The 19,942-nt window shown below is 34.3% G+C and overlaps 1 protein-coding gene across 1 annotated transcript in view; it reads left to right on the top strand.

Annotated features, from left to right (window-relative positions):
- Sbp2 (SECIS-binding protein 2) overlaps nucleotides 1-16,760 on the top strand; it is a 30,693-nt gene extending 13,933 nt beyond the window's left edge. The window contains exons 4-7 of the mRNA XM_089099654.1: nucleotides 924-1,144; nucleotides 4,839-4,993; nucleotides 6,768-6,977; nucleotides 15,644-16,760. Of these exons, the coding sequence (XP_088955780.1) occupies nucleotides 924-1,144; nucleotides 4,839-4,993; nucleotides 6,768-6,968 (577 nt within the window). The 3' untranslated portion in view covers nucleotides 6,969-6,977; nucleotides 15,644-16,760. The remainder of the gene's footprint in view (nucleotides 1-923; nucleotides 1,145-4,838; nucleotides 4,994-6,767; nucleotides 6,978-15,643) is intronic.
- The last annotated feature ends 3,182 nt before the right edge of the window (nucleotides 16,761-19,942 follow it).

Raw genomic sequence — 19,942 nt, 5'->3', positions numbered from 1 at the left:
CGCCAAGTCTGAAAATAAGAAACGCATGTGAAAATTCAGCAGAAAATGAGCGAAAAAATATAGCATCATGGAGCTTGGTAAAGTGTAACTTCCCTGATTGTTGTAGACCTTGTTACCAAATAGGAATTGAAAGGAAATGAATATATTATTGAATAGCTAAAAATCTAAGCACAAACATATATAAAACACAAATATGTTTTATTGTAAAACACATTCACGTTTATAAAAACACAAATAGCAAAAAATAAAACACAAACAATTTAAATCCTTTTCCAGAAAATCTATAAAATCATTATTTAATTCTAATAAACAATTAAAAATCAAAAATGTATCAAAGTACATACCTTTGTACCTAATAATTACGGGACGATTGTTACTTTTTTTTTTTTTTTTTTTACCTAAGCAGTAAAACCAGGACGCGGAAAATTGGGGTTTTGGTGGCTGTTATAGTTGCCAATGTTGGAATAGAGTTTTGGAAAATATTGGACTTCATTTTGCCCTTGTTGTCCGAACTTTTTAAAGGGTATAATGCTGATGAAAATAAAGCAAGAAAAAATACGTCCCAAGATTAAAAATAAAACCAGGGAATTCCCCAAGTTTTTTGTGTAAAAAGGTACTTGTAAAGGTTAAAAAAAGGTCTGAATGACAGTTTCCAAACGAATTGCAACTTCCTAGGAAACTACTAATCTAATTATTTGCTCGAACGAAATCAAAAGCAAAATTTTTGGTGTAGTTTGATACTATACATTTTTTTTCTTGCATTCATCTTTTTTCTGCATTGTTAAGCATTTAGATTTTGCATCTTAGTCGAGAACCGGTAAGAACAAAGACTTAGCAATATATAGTAGGTTGAATGTAGTAGGTCTAAAAGGATGTATTCTTTTTTATATGTTTTTCTTGTCAATAACTTTCTTTCCCCTTAGATATTGTGATCAAATGTTGACAGATGATATTGAGACCGTTTGTGTAGACCTTCTTCATGATTTGGTTCGATTTCAAGACAGAGCTCATCAAAAAGATCCAATAAAAGCCAAAATGAAAAAGAGACTAGTTTTTGGGCTGAGGGAAACTACAAGACAAGTTGAAAGAGGTCGGGTCAAAGCTGTCGTTATAGCACCAAATCTTGAAAAGTGTAATGAACCAGGTTTGTCTGTTTTTCCTATTCAGATATTTCTTTTATTTCGGTGTGTTTCAATAACAAGAAATGAATGATGAAAAAAGACGTAACAAATAAAGGAGGCGACTCCCTCAGAATCAAAACACGTTTCATACAATATCCAGTTGTTTTTTTTAGTAAGAAGTTACTAGGTTGAATAAATTATGTAGTGTAAATTTTGTGCTTTGAACAAGGAGAAATATAAAAGCAAAGTGCAGTATCTTGAGATTCCGCAGACATCCTCAAAATGTACAAAAGAGCTGATGATTGCACATGTCTAACTCGAGACTTTTGCCGGAAGTGCGTCTGACTATGGATGGTTCTATATTAATAGGTCGATTACTCACGAAAAAAAACGAAGAAAAGACAAAACCGAACGAGGATTATTTTCAGCCAGTGAATAAACAAAAACAAAGCAGATATTTTGGCAAAGACGGAAAAGAAAATCTCTAGAGCACTTGACATGATTAGCACGAGAAGATGAATACATCAGTTCAATTTCATGGAAGTGGCTTGCCTGATAAGTGTTGTCAATCGTGCGACTGTAGCCGCTTAGACAAAAATGATAGTCGAAAGCGATAGGATCAGTGAATCATGGAAGCAACTTGTTTAATATTGACATCTGAGTAAAGGCCATTTTTCGCGAGCTAGAAAGTAAAGCTGGCTTAGGTTTCCATTGATATTGTTTGCAATATTTGCGACTAGCGCAGAAGTGCCTGACCATTATTCGCGAGAAGACAAGAATTAGTTAGACTTGGAAATTGAATCCATTCTTCTAGTGGAAAAATTTTCTTCTAGTGGTTGTTTACACTAAATTCCAATTATTATGCTCATGACTTTAATGAAACTTCCAGTTTTGACTTTTTTCTTCATTTTATTATTAATTACTTCAAGAAATAGGCAGAATTTTTGTGAACCTGGTAAGAAAATGACTGAGACCAGTTATTAACAATGGCTTATACATAAAAATTGATTATGACAGTTAAAGCAGGGTCAACTTTTAGTAATCCCCTTGTTGTTTCTATATGTTCCCTTCCCTCATCACTGATCAAAATTTGGAAAAAGTGATTTTGTTCAAAACAGTTAAAACGTCTAGTAACTATGCCTCTGGGGATGTATTGCCCCCATAGTCCCCAGGGACTATGTTGAGGAGGGTGTCAAACAAAATCAAAGCACACTATATGCAGGAGGGTTGTCAAAAGAACACAACAGCAATATCTAAGGGCAGCCAAGGATACTAAATTGAAACTTTAAAGGGTTGTTGAGAGGAATACTGAAAAAAGAACGAAGGGCAACTGCCCCTCCACACCCTCCCATCTTGCCCGTGTAGATGCTCCCCTTAATGCTGATAGAGATCTTAAAAACCTATTTTGTTCGAAATAGTCACAAAGTCTATTAGCTATGGCTTTGGGGATTCCATGCCCCCACAGTCGCTAGGCCAAGGAATGTAAATCATGCAACTTGTCCATTTTTAATGCAGGATTTATCATTGGTAAAGGAGTTAATATTTAATCCTATGTGTGTCCAAAAAGACTAAGCATTGAAGCAAGATTTTGGAAAATATTGAGGCTTGTTGTGACTGCAAACGTGACTACTTTCAAATAAGATTGCGACTGCTTGCAACTACTGTTACATCTACTTGTGACTACTTTCATGGGATGTGGAGAGGGGTGTTGAACTTTGAAACTTTAATTCTGCTAATCTCAAATTTATATGGCTCTTTACTTTTTTTTCAAAAATTTCTTTTTCGGAAAGTTTTTATTTAATTAATCGCTAGAAAAGGCCTTAAAGGAACGCCCAATATACAGCTAATTGAAGTTAATATAATTATTACTGGCAATTCTTCGCCATTAATGTATTATTCTATATAATCATATCTCTTTTTGTCTTATCCCATTTCTCTATTAAAGGAATCATGATCTTATGACTACGTTGATTAAACACGATCGAGTATGATTATAGAGAAAAAGATGATTTTGGTAACCAACGACAAAAGAAATTGCATATAACGCTCATGGTTTCATCCCCATCCCTGATAGACTTTCTCTGAGACACAACAAGAAACAATAAAGCGACATGGCAGTGTTTAAAATAAGGGATTACAATTTATAAAAGTATTTAGCTACTTTCTTTAAAATAATAGGTTGCAAAGAAACATGCAGACATAAAATGAAAAATATAAATAATGTTAAAGAAATGTGTGAAGTATGATTGAATGTGTGACACAATTCAAGAAGAAAAATATTATTGTATATTTAGTTTTTATCCTTTTTGTGTATTGTCTCTCTTTTTGAAAATATTAAGCGTTCTTCCCATTTTTTTTGTCGTTGGTTCTCTTTATCCTCTTTCTTATTATCATATTCAAGAAGAATATCGTTGAATTATTGTCTGGCACATTAATATTATTCTAAACATTTATTGTTCAGCAATTATTCTGGATTCCTTGAACAATTTTCTCATCAATTTCTTTATGATTGGCCGGGTAGATATTTTTACCCAATGATTCTTAGAAATAGTTAAAGGGTTAAGTTTACTTTTGAATAAATATGATGACTCATATCACGAGGAGGGGTGGGCTAATTAGCAAAAAATAATTAATTTGTGCTAGTGGTGCAAAAAAAAAATCTAGGGAGCAAAGTCCTCTCTAATTGACGACACTGCATGATTATGGAGAAAATGAAAAAAAAAATTAACCAATAACAAAGACAATCGGATACAATTTCTAATTTTTGTCCATAACCCTGAATACCCTTCTCTAAGACACAACTGATAAAAAAACAAAAATCAACAATAACAAAAAAAAAATAACTTGAAATTACCTCAGATAAGGAATATAATCTTGAAATCGAAGGGAACTAAATATTTAAAATAATAACTTTCAAAAAAAAAGTATAAATGTAAATTCGAGCCATGTAAATGATAATAAAGAAATGGATGAAGTAAAACTCAGGCCTAATTTGGTAATACGTTTGACTGGATGGCTTGTTTCACTTGTTTTGTTTAGGATTCATTTAATCATTCGTAGGAATTTTGTTTCGTTTTAAATTTGATATAATTGTTCGTTTTATCTTCTGCTCCTTTTAGGCGTTTTTTTTTTGTAATTTCCATTTGTTTCAAGCTTGACTTATGTTATGACATTTTCTTTATTCATTTCAGGTTTTAACATCGCTCTTTACTTTCGTTTGAAACAAAGTTTTGGAAATCCTTTTATAGATAGAAATATCTGAAAAAATAAGAAAAAAATCGCAAAATCTTAGTATCCGAAGAAAGCAATACTTCCATAGTACTTTCAGAATTCCTATTATTCAAAAAAGAAAACATTTTAACGTCGATGTGTTTCACCCAGTTTAGATTTCAGTTGAAATTTCATTTACAATATACTGAAACACTAACAGAAATGCACAGAAATTTAATTAAACAAAATAAGTTTCTACGGTGGAAAATAAAATCTTGAGATGTTAAATCTCAAATGACTAGAAATTATCCTATTTCCGTCTAGTGTAGTTGTGATAATCAACTCTTTTCGTATAAAAGTTAGGATACTCAAACATAGCTATGCAACTTTGTTGTAGTTCTAGCAACTTAAACAAGGTTTTTAATGAATCTATTATTCCGTTTTTTAATGTAAATATTTTTAAGTATAAATTTTTTTTATGTATTTTTAATATAAAGTCTCTTGTAGGAGGACTGGACGAAGCTGTAAAGTCTCTTCTAGATCAAGTACACAAGAAAGGTGTATTTTGTGTTTACGCTTTGGATAGATGGCGACTTTCGAGGGCCACGAAGAAGAAAGGAATGACGAGCTGTCTGGGTATACTAAATTATCAAGGCTCAAATGTAAGTGGACCTCAATTTTTAGAAAGCTAAATTTTGGTTCCTTAAATTCACAGAATGTGGCTCCAAACAAGTGACCTGTAATTAATTACATACATGTATTTAGAATAAATATTTTTCTAACAGTTTTATAAAATTATTATTTGTAGGAGCTCAGTAGTTGATACTAAATTGACTGTGTTTTAGTCTTGATGCCCTAACTAGTACAGTTTTATTCCAAGAAACACTTTAAAAAAAAGTAATGAAATAATAACATTTTAATTTGTTCAGCGTACTATTTAAGTGTCGGTTCTTTTTTATTTTATGATAAGTGTAGATGTCCTTTTCCAAACGTCAGAAGTTTCACCTGTGAAAGTCTGTGAAAAGGAACTTACATGCAGAGCAGTTACTTTGTTTCCATATTTCTTAAGCATTGTGTGAAATAATGAATTTTAGAGCTACCTCAGGGAGCTAAGAATTTTGATCTTTTTCAAAGAATTAACAACATAGAAAAATGTAATATCTTCGTAAAAGCGTCATTATCAGCTTTTCTTCTGATGTCTGGGTCTCGTACGAATCCGCTTGAAACTCCTAAAGAGGTGGCCTCAAGCTACGCGTACTGCCTGCAGCCCACAGATGATAAAAATCAGGTATAGGTCGTCCATAATACTAAGTGTATCTATGGACCGTGACGAGTAATTAAGAGTGTTTACTATTGAAACTGCAAATCATCCAACTTTTAAACTGTTATGAGGTCTCAGAAGAAAGAAAGTGTTTGCAGAAATAAGGCCACAGTAAAAGACAAAAGAAGAACTAGAAACGATCGCCAGAGAACCATCATTGCGACAAAAAGAATCAGGCAATTGTGAACAGAGTGTAAAGAGTATAGAGAGTAAAATGCTGTAAGTGTCTCATCTGCTCTAGCAGAACGGCTATTTTCGGTGGAATGTAAGATTTGTAACGGGCTAAGAGAGATCAACTGCAAGACAAAAGATTTTGCAAAACTAAAAGTAAATTACTTTTATCAAAGGTAATAAAATATGTCTGGTTCGTTCTGCGTTGTTAGTTATCTGCATAATATCTCTGCAATTTTTTTTCACCTTGTCTCGCATAAACAACTTAAAAGAAAATTGTATCCCGAAAATGTTTGAACCTCTGAAAATGACTAGCCAGAGCTTATTTTTTTAGACTTACACTACTTACCTACATGTATCTTGTTTATAAATGCGCTTTACCATATCAAGGTCTCGTAGGTTTAATCCTAAGGTAAGAGGTGGTATGTGACAGTATTGTCAAGCCAAGATTTATCAACCAAATCATTAAAATCAGCATGTTTAATCAAATTGTCCGCCTTATTTGGTTCCTAAGATACTTTGAATCTTTCTATTTCTTCAAAATGTATATCTTCTCTAATTCTTTTTTTTTTGCTTTTACATGCAGAAGTAGTTGAAAACCGTATTTTTTTTATATTAAATATGTCTATTTAAACAAGTGGTCATCATAACAATTAAAATACCTGAAAGCCAAAATAACAGCCAAATTACTTCTCCTATAGTTGCCTCATATAATACAGCGCCTTTTAAATTACTGTAGCCGAAATATTCTTGCTTGTTTTTTTTCTCTTTTTCTCGGTGAAAGTTTTCTCTCTTTTCACCCATTCATCTTTCTATTGTTCAAACCATAATTCCTTTCTTGCATTTATTCTATGTAGTAATTTATCAAGTGAATCACTATCTTATTTTGCCTGTCATTGTCTTATTCACTCATTTCTGAAGCATTGTGATGTATTATCTTTTAGGAAAATTACAAGAAACTACAAGCTCTAGTTGAAGAAGCAAGAAGCGAATATGAACGAAAGAGTTCCGCGAACAAAATTGTGCCAAACACCAGCATTGAGAAAGCAAATATTGATATTTCAAAGAATTGCCCAAGTCAACAATCATCGCCGGAAATTTCTCCTGTTCTTTTGTCTTTGATCAAAATGGAACTGAAAGATTAAGCCTGAATGGTAAACTATATTTATTTGATTGTTGATTATTAGAGGTGACATTCTACATTGCCCTAGTAAAGAGCCATGTGCCTCCCATGTATTACTGTTCGCCTGCTACTTCTTGTAGAAGCGTTGGTCATAGAATCTTGGTTATGGGCTCATTCGATTGGAAATTGAAATAAACCAGCCCCTTCCCATTCCCTTTATTGATAGTTTAACCCCACCCCCATGACATCTGGTCTAAATATCCAGATAGCCACTTTTCTCAGAATAGTCGAAAGGTTTTACTAAATACCCTAATGGTGTTTTTCCCATATAGACCATGGGAAAAGGGTAGTGAATTATGCACATTTTCAACCTATTACAAATATGTTTTATAGTGGCAGAAGAGGGTATGTTTGATCTTCGATGTCCGAGTAGCTCCTAAGTTTTAGCGATTGCTCTCTGGGCCAAGAGTGAGTCAGATGGTGTTAGGAGAAATGGGCCAAAAAACTTTGTCCCTGATGAGTTTGAAACTTAAAGCCGTTAGTCCTTTGGCCAAGAGGAACCTAATGTACAAAAAGATTTTTGGGGACACGGGACCCCCGAAAATGGGGTCGCTCGAACTTTTTCCGATTGTCTCGAAACTCGTATTCTCAAGTCCTTGGTACCTCAATGTAGAAGGAAAGAATAGCCAAAAAATAATGTTTTTCCCTTAAAACGAGTCTTGGGAGGGGATCAAAAACTTTTTATCTTCTGAATGGCTTAGAATTGAAACTATCAGAGGATGTCCCTGGAGAAGGGGTAGTTGGACCTTGTATTCTGACTCAGGGGGAAAGACAGAGGTAAATCAAGAGGCACAAAATGCTTCCAAGCTATCAAAGTGACATATCTGCATTATGTCGGAAAAAAATTAGGGATCGTGTTGAATTTTTCGGAATGTTGAGGAGAGGGGGCAAGGGGATTTCAATTTTTTTTTTATTTAATGGCAGTTTTTAAGGAGAAAAACTAAAAATTAGTACGATTAACCAATAATAAAAATTATGCCAATGAGAAAACGAGTAGAAATTTATTTTAAAAATAGTTTCGAAAAAAAATTTTTTTGATCAAAAAGAAAAGTCATATTAGAATCTAAAACGAGCAGACATAAAGTCATGCTTCAGTTTGCCTTTGACATAAGGCAAACTGAAATAAATTTGAATGAATAAACGAAACCCGAAACGCACAGAAATGAAAAAGGAATGATCACATCAAACCTACATCGCGTCAAAGATAATTGACACTGTTGTAGATGAATTAATGAAACCAAAAAATGGACAGAAATAAAAATGAATAACCAAGTCAAAATCAGAACGAACATAAATCATCATTAAATCAAAATTAAAATGAATAGACCTTCAAATAAGAGTAGGACTACTGCCCCCTAAACCCTGTAAAATCAAGAGCGTCATTTGTGCTTTGAACACTTTCTCTTCATCATTGTAAGATTGAAAATTAAAATAGACCAAGATCTCCTAGAATAAATTTCATTCAGTCTAGTTTCATGTGTCTGCTATGCAATAAGTAAAGTAAAGTAAAGAATAGGGCATTAGACTCTACAGTCCCTACCGGCGGTGCTGATCTCCTTTTCAAAGTGCAATGGGGGGTTGGGGGCCAACCATCCTGTGCTTTCGCACACCCTTCCTGTTTACCTTCCCCAGATTTCTCCAGGTACAATAAGGTTTTTCTATGTTTCCTTTTGAATACATTCCTTTCAAATAAATAGAACAGAAGTTGTTAAATGATTTATTGATTCGTTACTTTAAAATATTACCTCAGCAAACTAAGCAGATTCTTCCAACTATAACCAGTGTTCTTTTTAAAATTTTTAGTTAGCCATCAATTTTTATACGTTTGGATTAAATAGAATTCAAAGGAAGAGCTTTGATCAAAAGATGTCCTTTTAAAACAATGAAATTAGATTGAAAGTAACAAATGTAATTATTATAAGAATTTCTTTTTCTTGTAATCCAGATTATTATCGTGATTTTTTTGTACGACTAAAAACCACACTGTTCGAAATGCATACCGTTATCAGTAAAGCGGTTGCGAAATATTGCCTGAAGCTTCGTACCTACTGGAAAAATAGTCTTTCGTCCTTGAAAAATCGTTGCTTGCTCTAAAAATCCATTAATGTTCAAGATATTTTTTCTTATTTTCCTTTTTCAAGTAGAACGGGTAGTTGGTTTTTTATTTATTTTGTTTTTTCAAGTAGAAATATCTGGTTGGGCTTTTCTCGCTCTTGTTTCTACGTTCATGTAAACTTTTTCTTTCTTGAAGGAACATATGAACTTACAATATACTACGGAGACACTTCTGCACCATCCAAGCGTGTCGTGATTTATTTCCGCTGTACAGAATTCCCAGCCCTCTGTAGCAGATTCTGATTTCAGATATTTTACTGTTTGGTGTGAACAACACATATTCTTTCCATGACCATTTTGACGAAAATAGCGACGAAGACCACACTGCCTTTCCATCACAAACAACAAAACAAGAAGAACAATAGGGAATTCTTTTCGTAAGACAGTGCAGATAATTTGAATGAATATTTCGGCCCTATTTTTGAGGTTAGCTGCCAAAAAGGCTGGATTAGCAATAAGAACTTGTTTTTAAATTATTTTTCTTTCATCTCAATGAATCATCTTGTTTTACCTCACTTTTTCATCAGTCCTGGTTGAACTTCGCTGAAGTAAGGATGCTGGGACTGTGTTGAAAAACTTTGCTTTTTAGTTTTATTGGTCGCATGTTGCTGTGAGTCTTTCTTCTTTTACATATTTTTGTCTTGCTAAGGACGGCCGTGGGACATAGAGCCGAAATATTCATTCAAATTATCTTCACTGTCTTATGAAAAGAATTCCCTATTATTGTGCTTGTTTTTGTTGTTTGTGACCATTTTGACAGGAATGAAAGGTCGTTTTGCTCAGTGTATCTGAGCTCACCATTAATCGTAATTGGGCTATTTTAATCATAGATGAGACCTTTGCCATTTTCTGAATTTTTCGAAAAAGAAATAAAAACGTTTTCAAAGCATTCAAAGGATTTTTTTTCTCTCGACAGTAAAAACAAATAATATTGATATATGTAATCGATACATAGTATTGTTCTTCACTTATAGCCACGAGCTAAGAATCCTTTGTTTTCGAGGAAGATCTTTAGAGGTTACGGAAGAAAGAGTGGGCTATGACAAACTATTATAAAACCACATGAACTACGACGAAAAGTTATAAAAGCAGAAAGATATATATTTCTTTGGCGGTAATCATTTCAGGACTAATAGAGCAAGAAATCCTAACCAGGAGTATATAAAAGGGAGCTTTGTTTGATGTATTAGTGCTGTGTTGAAGGGCCTCTCAAAAGAGGTTATCTCGAAAGAACCTTCTCTTAGTTGCTTTAAGAGACGATATAATAACTATTCAACTATTTAAAAGAAATTGAGTTGTCAGGACTAGCGAGATATCGTCATAGAAGGACACCGTGATACCGGTGTTAAAGAGAAGATAGCTAATATTCTTTAGAACTCCCAAATATAATTCATTTTAAGGACTTCGCAGAAAGACTAAGAAACTGTTTCTTTTGAAATAAACAGGTGTTGATTATTCATTGCACCTAAATTTAATTTAAATATTGTGCCATAGATGCACACAATTGGGTATAAACCAACTATTTACAGCAGACTTACCAGGAAGTGGATTACCACTCTTGAGCGAACGAAAAATAAAGGGTTAATGAATTACACGAGTCGAAGTAGAAAAATAGTGTGGATTCTACGCCCTGAGATAGCATTGCTTACAAGTGACTTAATGGAAATAAAATGATGGTCCGCTTAGATGGATCTGAGTATATAGATGAAGGAAGTGGAGGTCCCAAGATGTAGACTATGCAAGAGAAAAAAAAATAGTAACTCAACTTAAAACGAATAGAGCTTATTATCAATGAATAAATGAAACCCAAAACGAATAGAAATTAATACGTAAACTGTATGTGAATAAATGATTCCTTCTACGAACAGAAATTAAAATGAATAATCAAGTCGAACTAAAATGAATAATTGCCTCAAACAAGAATAATGCTACTTCCCCCTATACTTTTCAAAGGACTGAACGTCACTTGCGTTTAACTGAAAACGCCCTTAGTAATTCCAGATGTGTTGCAAATTCACCCTTATTACATCCATATTGAATTAAACACCCCCTCAATATGCCCTTAAAGCTTCAACTTAATACCCTTACCCGTCCCTGAGATAAAGGTACAGGGTTTGTCAAGAAAGTAATAGGAACGAGTCGATTAAAAACATTTATTGAGCTAATCGTTACAATTCTTTAAAAACTTTCAAAATAGGCTCCTTGTGCGTCAATGCAGCGCTGCCAGCGCGATTTCCAAGCATTGAAGGTGTCACGTTATGCATTCTCTGGAATAGCCTTGAGAACCGCGGTGCATGCTGCTTGGATTCCCTCTGTTGCCTAACACTACTTGCCTTTCATCGGCCTTTTCAGGCGAGGAAACAAAAAAAAAGTCCGGGGGGCTACATCTGGGCTGCAGGGCGGTAGCTGTTCACGAGAAAGGCGGTGTGAGCCGGGGCGTTGTCATGGTGCAACTTCCAGTCGTTTGCGATGTCTTGTCGGACCCGGTTGACCCTTCGTTTGAGTCTGTTGAGCACTTCCACATAAAACTTGGCGTTGACGGTTTGTCAAGGAGGAAAAAATTCATCGTGGGCGATGCCTTTTGATGTCATAAAGACATTGAGCATCTTTTTCACTTTGGATTTGCCCATTCTTGCCTTTTTTGGGCGAGGAGACGCCGACGTGACCCTCCTGGAAGATTGCCTCTTTGTCTCGGGATCATACTCAAAGATCCAGCACTCGTCACCTATGATTACGTTATGCAAAAATTGGGGGTCACTTTCACACATGTTCAAATTCTATTGGCACACTTCCACTCGCCGCAATTTCTGGTCGTCAGTGAGTAGTTTTGGGACAATCTTCACCCGCACCTTGCGCATGTTCAAATGTACCGTCACAATGTCATGAACGACAGATTTTTGTTAATTTAACAGTTGGGCAATTAAACGAATACTTAGTTGACGGTCTGAGTTCAAAACTTTGCGTACACGAGTCACATTGTCGGCGCTTGTCGAAGGTCTTCTAGCACGGTCTTCATCGGCGACCTCTTCCCGGCCCTCCAAAGAGGCCTAGTGGCACCGAAACACCACTTCTTGCTAAAGCATCAGCTTGGTGAGCCTGCTTGATCATATCAAACGTCTCTGTCGCAGATTTACCGAGTTTCTCACAGAATTTAATCGCGTACCTCTGTTCTAACGAACGCTGCATTTTCGGCTTGCACCACTAACAGAAAACACGTCACGCAAAATTCCTGTCCTGACTCTCCAGGTGCTCGGAGACAACTGACCAGTAGCTCGTTTGTTAGCTAGGAAAGCCCTCTACCGAGTCCAGTCGGAGCGCACACGTTCCGAAGTACAATCATGGCGAAAGGAAATTAGTCCTATTACTTTCCGGACAAACCCTGTATACTTGGATGCAAATACACCTTTACGTCAAATTTGGATGCACTCAGTGTCTTTGATTTGGTTCAGCATTTCCAATAACACGCTCTGAAAGTTCTAACGTAACATTTCTTGTTTTTACTAGGATGTTGGATATACGCTCTTTTGACAATCTGGATAAACACTGTACCTATTGGTCTAGTTTTACACCTCAACTTTCACTGCAACATAAATCTTAATACCTTATTCTGTTCCTAAAATATTGTATCTATGTTATTTTGACCACCTGGATGTGTTTAAACGCTTATAATTAAGTTCAATAGTAATAGCATCCCTTAAAGTTTCAACTTAATACCCTCAGCCGTTCTTGAGACATTGCTGATACGTCCTATTGACAACCAGCATGCCCATAGTACCTTTTGATTTGGGTTTAAAGCAACATAATATTTCTCCGAAAGTTTTATCCCATTTCACTTTGACAACCAGGATGCACTTAAACTATTTTAATTTAGTTCAAAAGTAGCAGTACTGGTAGTAGAAGTAGTAGTAATATTAGTAGCCCTGAAAGTTTTAGCGCAATGCCCTAAGTTGTTTGTGGAATATTGTTAATACACCCTTTTGATAATCCACGTGTACATAGTATGTTTTAATTTATTCAAACAGCCACTCCAAAGGCCCTGAAATTTCTACCTTAATGCTCTAGGCATTCCTTAGATTTAGACTACCTGCATGCAGCTATCCTCTCCTCTTGCTTTGATAGTTTTGACTTTATACTTTAAACCGTTTCTGCGATATTGCTGATACGCCCTTTTAATAACCTGCATGCACATAGTGCGTTTTGATTAAGCCAAACATCCCCCTCAACAGTCGTTGAAAATTATACATTAATACCATTAGCCTTAATGCTTTCGTGCTTAGTTAGCCTTCGTGCTTATTATGAACTCGTCTTGATAACCCCGACTAAAAGTACCATGTGGCACCAAAAAAAGGCGCTTTTTAGTGCCGTTACCAGAGTGAACAGGTTTGGATGCAAAAAAAGAGTACCCTTGTAATGTACATGTTTGAAAACTCTTCACGAGAGGTTACCATCCTCCCTCTTGCATACTCCCCCCCCCAGTCCCCTTAGTAAGTGAAAAGTAAAAGATGCGTTTCCGAGAGACTTCACAAAATTACCGGTGATAATATACCCCTGGGACTCTTTATCTATGTGACAAAGTTGCATATATCTCGTGGGATATTTTAAGTGAGGGAGGAAGTAAAAAGTATATTTAATGCCCTATTCTAACTCGTGTGGACATCTTTGGTTTCATCGCCTAAGTTTTACAAAGATTTTATATTGTAATCTCCATGCTCGAAAACCCCTAACTAGACTTTTATACCCCCCCCCCCCCCTTCTTGTATAGTCCCCCCTATCCCCCCTAGTTATTAAAGGTAAAATTTTGTTTCAAATATACTTTTCAGAGATACCGGCGATAATATACCCCTAGGTCCCTATCTATGTGATAAAGCTGTAATTACCTATCATAACTTGCCCTGTCATAACTTGTATTGACTACTATAATTTGATCACCTAAGTTATATAAATATCTTTCTGTTAGGTTATTAAATAAACTTTAAAAAAAACTAAAAGCGAAGGAAATGTACTAAAAACGAAAAAGAAAAAGTGTTTTTTTTACACAAATAAAGAGCGAAGTTGAAACTTGAAAAGAGCAAAAATAGTTGCGTCATTTATTATGCGAAATATATCTACAAAACCAGATCAAATAAATGATTTGATATTACTCCATATTTGTTTATTCTAAAAATTATCTTTTTACTGAAAACTGAACATGCTTGAGTTTTTAAATAATTATAATTGCATGATAAGAGTTGATTGTGGCTGATGAAAAGCTATTGAGAGCCTTAGTCTTTTGTTTTCTGCAGGCTTCTTATAAATATTTATGCTCCTTAGGGAACATCCTGTTTTCGCTTCGGTTTTGTGTTTTTAGCAAAGCGTCAGTTTTTAGAATTCTACAAATATGAGGAAATACCACAAGTCAGTGTATTTGAGTTATTCTTTTGATGTATTTTTCCATATTCTCCGAAGCAATGATTTTGTTGCTTTCAAGTTTTATCTTCGCTCTCTGCCTATGAAAGGAAGACCTTTTTTTATTAGTGTTCATTATAAAATCTAACATTATATGCAAAAATTTGTAATTCGTATTATTTATGGTTTTTGGGCCAGACACATTTGGGGCAATATCAAGCCCAAAGGCAACTCGAAAATTTGATCTTTTGATTGTATGAACAAAATGACTGTCGCAAAATTTTGATCGGATCTCTTGAGGATTTGCAGGGTGCCGTGCTGCAAAAAAAAGATGCGGAAGGGGGGGCTAGTCTTCCTCAGATCACTTTTGAGTCTTAAAAAGGGTACTAGTCTTTTTTCAATACCCAGTCAAATGCGCCCAATCCAAAGTTTCTATGACCACCTCATCTGTACGAAGTGACTAAGAAGGGGTAGTAAAAAATAATAATCAAATACAAATAGCTCTTTACCTTGGCAAAGCTGTTATGTTGCCTCTGATCTAAAATTTATGTACAGCCTGTCCCCTGTAGAATTTGCCAGAAAAAGGCAAAATAGTCGCCGCAAAAAAAAATATTTAAGAAACTGCGTTCAATTGCTTTATAATTTTGACCAATTCATGGACTATTTATTAATTTGGCCCCTTGGATTGTTTTTAGGGACATTGAGTTTAAAAAATCAGGAGGTACCGAAGTAAGGAGTGAAGCAAGGGCTCTCTTTGCTAAGACCATAAACATGTAGTGGCACCCAGGCGAAGCGGTTCCCTCCTTTGTGAGAGCTGAAGACCCGATCTACTGCTATAACGAAGGCAAGTTGACCGCCCAGTCCAATTTCCAGCCCTACTGGGAACATGCCTTTTGGCGTTCGTCTGTAATAACCATATTGGCGACATTTATTTTTATGCTAACCTAATGGTCCGAATTTAATTTTAGATTATAACCATATTGCATGTAACTATATAAGCAAATAAGACTGGAGTAGTGGATCCAAGGAATATAAGTATATTAAGGCGATTTTTTGCGTACGGCTTACTCGCATTGTTAATAGTTATGTTCTAGGTTATTTGTTTTGTCTTAAATGTGACAGTATTTCTTTTTTCAGGTAATTTCCTGGTAAATGTGAAATATTGACACAAATTTGAATTCAGTCATCCTGTAATGCCAGCTATTTCGGAATTTTAAATCTGTGGAAACTGTCGAGTTCAAAATCATATAACAGAGTGCCAATAAACAAACATGTGGGCTTGGACGAACAAATTTAGATTAGAAGTGTTTCAGGGTGTAGGATGCAATCTTTTTTATTGTCAAAGACATGAGGCATCGTATTTTAGCTCTAGCTTGACGGGTTTATGTAGAAAGTGTCCGTCCCAAATCAGCCTTGAACTAAAAAAAAAAATCGGCTTAAATTAAACATGTCAACCGTGAGCCAAAACTCTAGTATCCTTGGGTGCATAAGAGGGTTTTTGTGTGCACAACAATTTTGAGTAATATTTTTTTAACAACGAAATATAGAAACTAGATCGAAAAAAAATTTAACTGAACTGTAACTGAAAAAAGTAACTGAACTAAACTGAACGCAAGCTTCCAATTTGGCTGTGGTTGATAGTGGAACTTTCTCCATTCCACTGTCTTGAAAGTGTATATATTTCATAGCTCGTGTTTTTCTTTCTTTTCTATTTGTTTTACTCCGCTATTTACATTTTTGTTGTCAGTGGGTTAAAACTCAAAATAAATAAAATATAAAAAATTCAAAAGGCTCTGCGTTGTATCAGTTCCTGTCTTTTACTGCAACATAGTGGTTATGACACTCACCTTCCAAAATGAAGCATTTGAGTTTAATTATCTTTGTGTTAACGACCATATTGCAAACAAATTGAATGTTAGTCATTTTACAGATCCAAATCTTTGTTGCACTGCCACTTATCACCCTTTGTATTGCTCCGGCCAAAGCACTCGAATACTATTTTTAAATTTATGCTTTAACCTTGATTGTTTTGAAAACTAACTAGTCATAATAAGTATAATGACAAAGGTCTAATCCCCCTAAATGGTATTAGTCAAAACTGGGAGAACAGGGGACCACGTTTGCCGAAAAGTATGTCTTTTCTTGGTTTACATATGCGTCTTTGTTCTGGATTTTGGCTTTTTAACTATGCAAAATACTTTGTTTTAGCTCTTTAAATTTTAAATTCTAATTTTATTATTCCTCTAACTTTCGATTCTCTTTCCTTGTCTTTTTATATATATATATATATATATATATATATATATATATATATATATATATATATATATATATATATATATATATATATATATATATATATATATATATATATATATATATATATATGTATATATATATATATATACATAAAACGGCTAACATATAACCCAGAGTTAAAGTGATTCCTTGAGGATCATGCTGCTGTGCTTAGTGTCACGTTTTGGCTATATTCCAAGTACAGTTGTGTTGAATGTCAATTAGCCGTTCGTCAGCTTACAATCGACAAAATCGTAAGACATTGAAGAATTAATTCGTGAGACAGAATAACACATGGAAAGGCGAGTCTTTTTATTCTCTGCAAAAATGGACTATTTGGAAACGATAGTTATTAGTTTTTCTGCAATTAATCCCGCTTATATTCTTCATTGTGTTTGTATTAGCTATGTAGCAGTGTTTCAATGCACACGTGCGTTAGTGGTACAAAAAATGCATGACATGTTCGGGAAATGTTTATATGTGTTGCAACACCGCAAGTTTTGTGTAAAAACTCACCTATCGACCCTAGTGATAATTAGGGATAGAGTAAAAACGCAGAATTGTTCATGTCAAATTGGGCTATTGCATCTACTCAGTGGGATTGGGTACAAAGCAGAAAAGCATTATTTTCACTCTACAAAAGAAATACGATATGAGAAATCTAGATTAACTCTGAACTTTGACTATTGAATATAAACACACAAATAAAACACAACTCCAGGGACTGGTCAATGATCCCTAGGGCCTTGAGTATTCATATTAATATATCACTGATTATTGACAAAACAACAGTGTTAAACTGTAAAACAGAAAGAATACTGAAAAAAGGCACTGTGCACTACATAAAAAAGAGAGAATCCTCTTAAACATTATTCATTTGTTCAAGTAGAAAGAAGATTTTTTTTTTATAATTGTATCGAAATGATGGAATTGAAAAAAACAGAATCCTTTATTTCAGTGGAATGCTGTTCCATAATTTCACTCCCACATATTTGATACAAGAAGCTGCTCTTTGCGTGTGACACATATCCAAGATAAGAGAAAAATAGGTAGATGATGACGTTGGATAAGAATGATAATATGACGATAAATGAAAAAGGACAAGTTCTGTGTATCCTGGGGGTGCTAGACTATTCAAGTATTTATACATGAAAACAGCAGTTTGGAGCTGGCAAATTTGTCTTACTGTTAGTAACTGAGATTTAAGAAAAACTTCTTTAGTGTTAAGTCTATTCAAATAAATTGACTTTACAGCTCTATTTTGTAAGATTTGAATTGTCTTTAAATTATAACAGAAAGAATTAGCCCAAATCTAACAACTACACTGAACATAAGGATAAACAAAAGTAAAATAAAGGGTTCGCAAAACTTTTTGTGGAAGGAAATTTTTGAGTCTATAGAAAATCCCAGCTCCACTTGGAATTTTTATAGATAATGAATTTAAATGTTCTTTCATTGACAATAATTCATCAATGATTACACCTAAATATTTAAATTTTGAAACCCTATCTATCCAATATCCATCAGTTGTTAAAGATAGTTTAGTGTTTACCTTTTTAATAGTAGAAAAAGTCATGTAATTTGTTTTTTTTAATATTAATCAATAAACGGTTACTCCTCGTATATTTCATTAGATCATTCAACGCGCTCTCCATGGTCTTAAAAAGGATTTCAACACTGAAAGCTCGGAATAGTAAAACTGTATCATCTGCGAATAGTATTGTCAAACAATCTTTCATCAAATTTCCTATATCCGTGGTATAAATGAGGTAAAGGAGTGGCCCTAAAATCGACCCCTGTGGAATTTCGCAAGTTATTAGGTGCTGTCGTGATCTTTTTGGTACAACTATAACCACCTGTGACCTATCTGATAGATATGACTCAATCCAACTAACAATCCAAGGTCGAAATTTATAATTCTTTAACTTTCTAACTAAAAGATTATGGTTTACTGTATCGAATGCTTTCGACAGGCCAATAAATAAAGCTGGGGTATAAAAACCATTACCTAGAAAAGCTTTCACTGTACAAATAAAATGGGTAATCGCATGATCCATCATATGCCCTTTCCAAAATTCATATTAACTAGGTGGTATTATTCATTTTCTTTCGCAAATTTACTAATTTTATCATGCATAATTTTTTCAAAAATCTTCAAAATAACTGTAGAATTGAAATAGGGTGGGAGTTATTTATCTCTTCCTTATTTCCATTCTTACATAAAGGTATAATACGGCTTTTCTTTAGACCTTTAGTAACAATTCCTTTTTGAAAAGAAATTGATTTAAAAAATCAAAATAGGAGATATCACGGGCAAAATATGTTTCAGAACTCGTTTCGGCATGTGATCAATTCCAAGAGTCTCTGATGGTCCCAAAGAATTCACGATCTTCAAATTATTTGTGGAAACTGGTTCAAAAAAAAAAAAAAATACTACCATCATTATTAAAACTTGAAAAAATTTGACTTTCGTCCTCTATGTCAATATCATTATCAAATAGTGAGAAAATATTCTGACCAATCTCAGTAAAAAATTTACAAAAACTATCAGCTATAGCGATTGATAATTTTCTATTCTTTCCCCAATCGGGTTAACTATCTCCTTAGGGATCTCATTATCTTTATTTTTATTTGCCCTCAAAATTCAATTAATAATTTTCCACGTTGAAGATACATCATTCTTCGCAAGTTCAAAAGCATTAAAAAAATAATTCTTCCTAGCATCTCGTTTTATCTTATTGACAACATTCCGATAACTAACATAAATATCTCGATTTTCATTCGACGGGTTTTTCAACATTCTACTATAAAGCTTGTTTCTTAATTTTATCATGTTTTGTAATTCCTTTGTTAACCACGGAGGCTAAAATTATTTTTCTTTATCGATCTATTCTTATGTGGTCCTTCAATCTTACAGACTAAATGTGTTGTAAGATTGTGAGAAGGATAACTTATCACAGGTAAGATGAATTTGTTTGAAACTTCTATATTCTAATTAGACTAATTCTATTCTCTGATAAAAGAAATTGGGATCTTAAAAAGATGAGTTTTGTCTATAGCTAAGTTCAAACGTTCTAACGCAGCTGGTAAACCGTCGTTACCCATAAACTTCCGACATAAATGGATTGGAATCTGGGG

The sequence above is a fragment of the Artemia sp. Qi Xiang Cuo genome, chromosome 13, assembly GCF_049724085.1.
Source record: "Artemia sp. Qi Xiang Cuo chromosome 13, ASM4972408v1, whole genome shotgun sequence".
In the NCBI taxonomy this organism is placed as follows: Eukaryota; Metazoa; Arthropoda; class Branchiopoda; order Anostraca; family Artemiidae; genus Artemia; species Artemia sp. Qi Xiang Cuo.
Note: the sequence above shows the minus strand (reverse complement) of the source record. Positions and strands in the feature narration are given on the sequence as shown.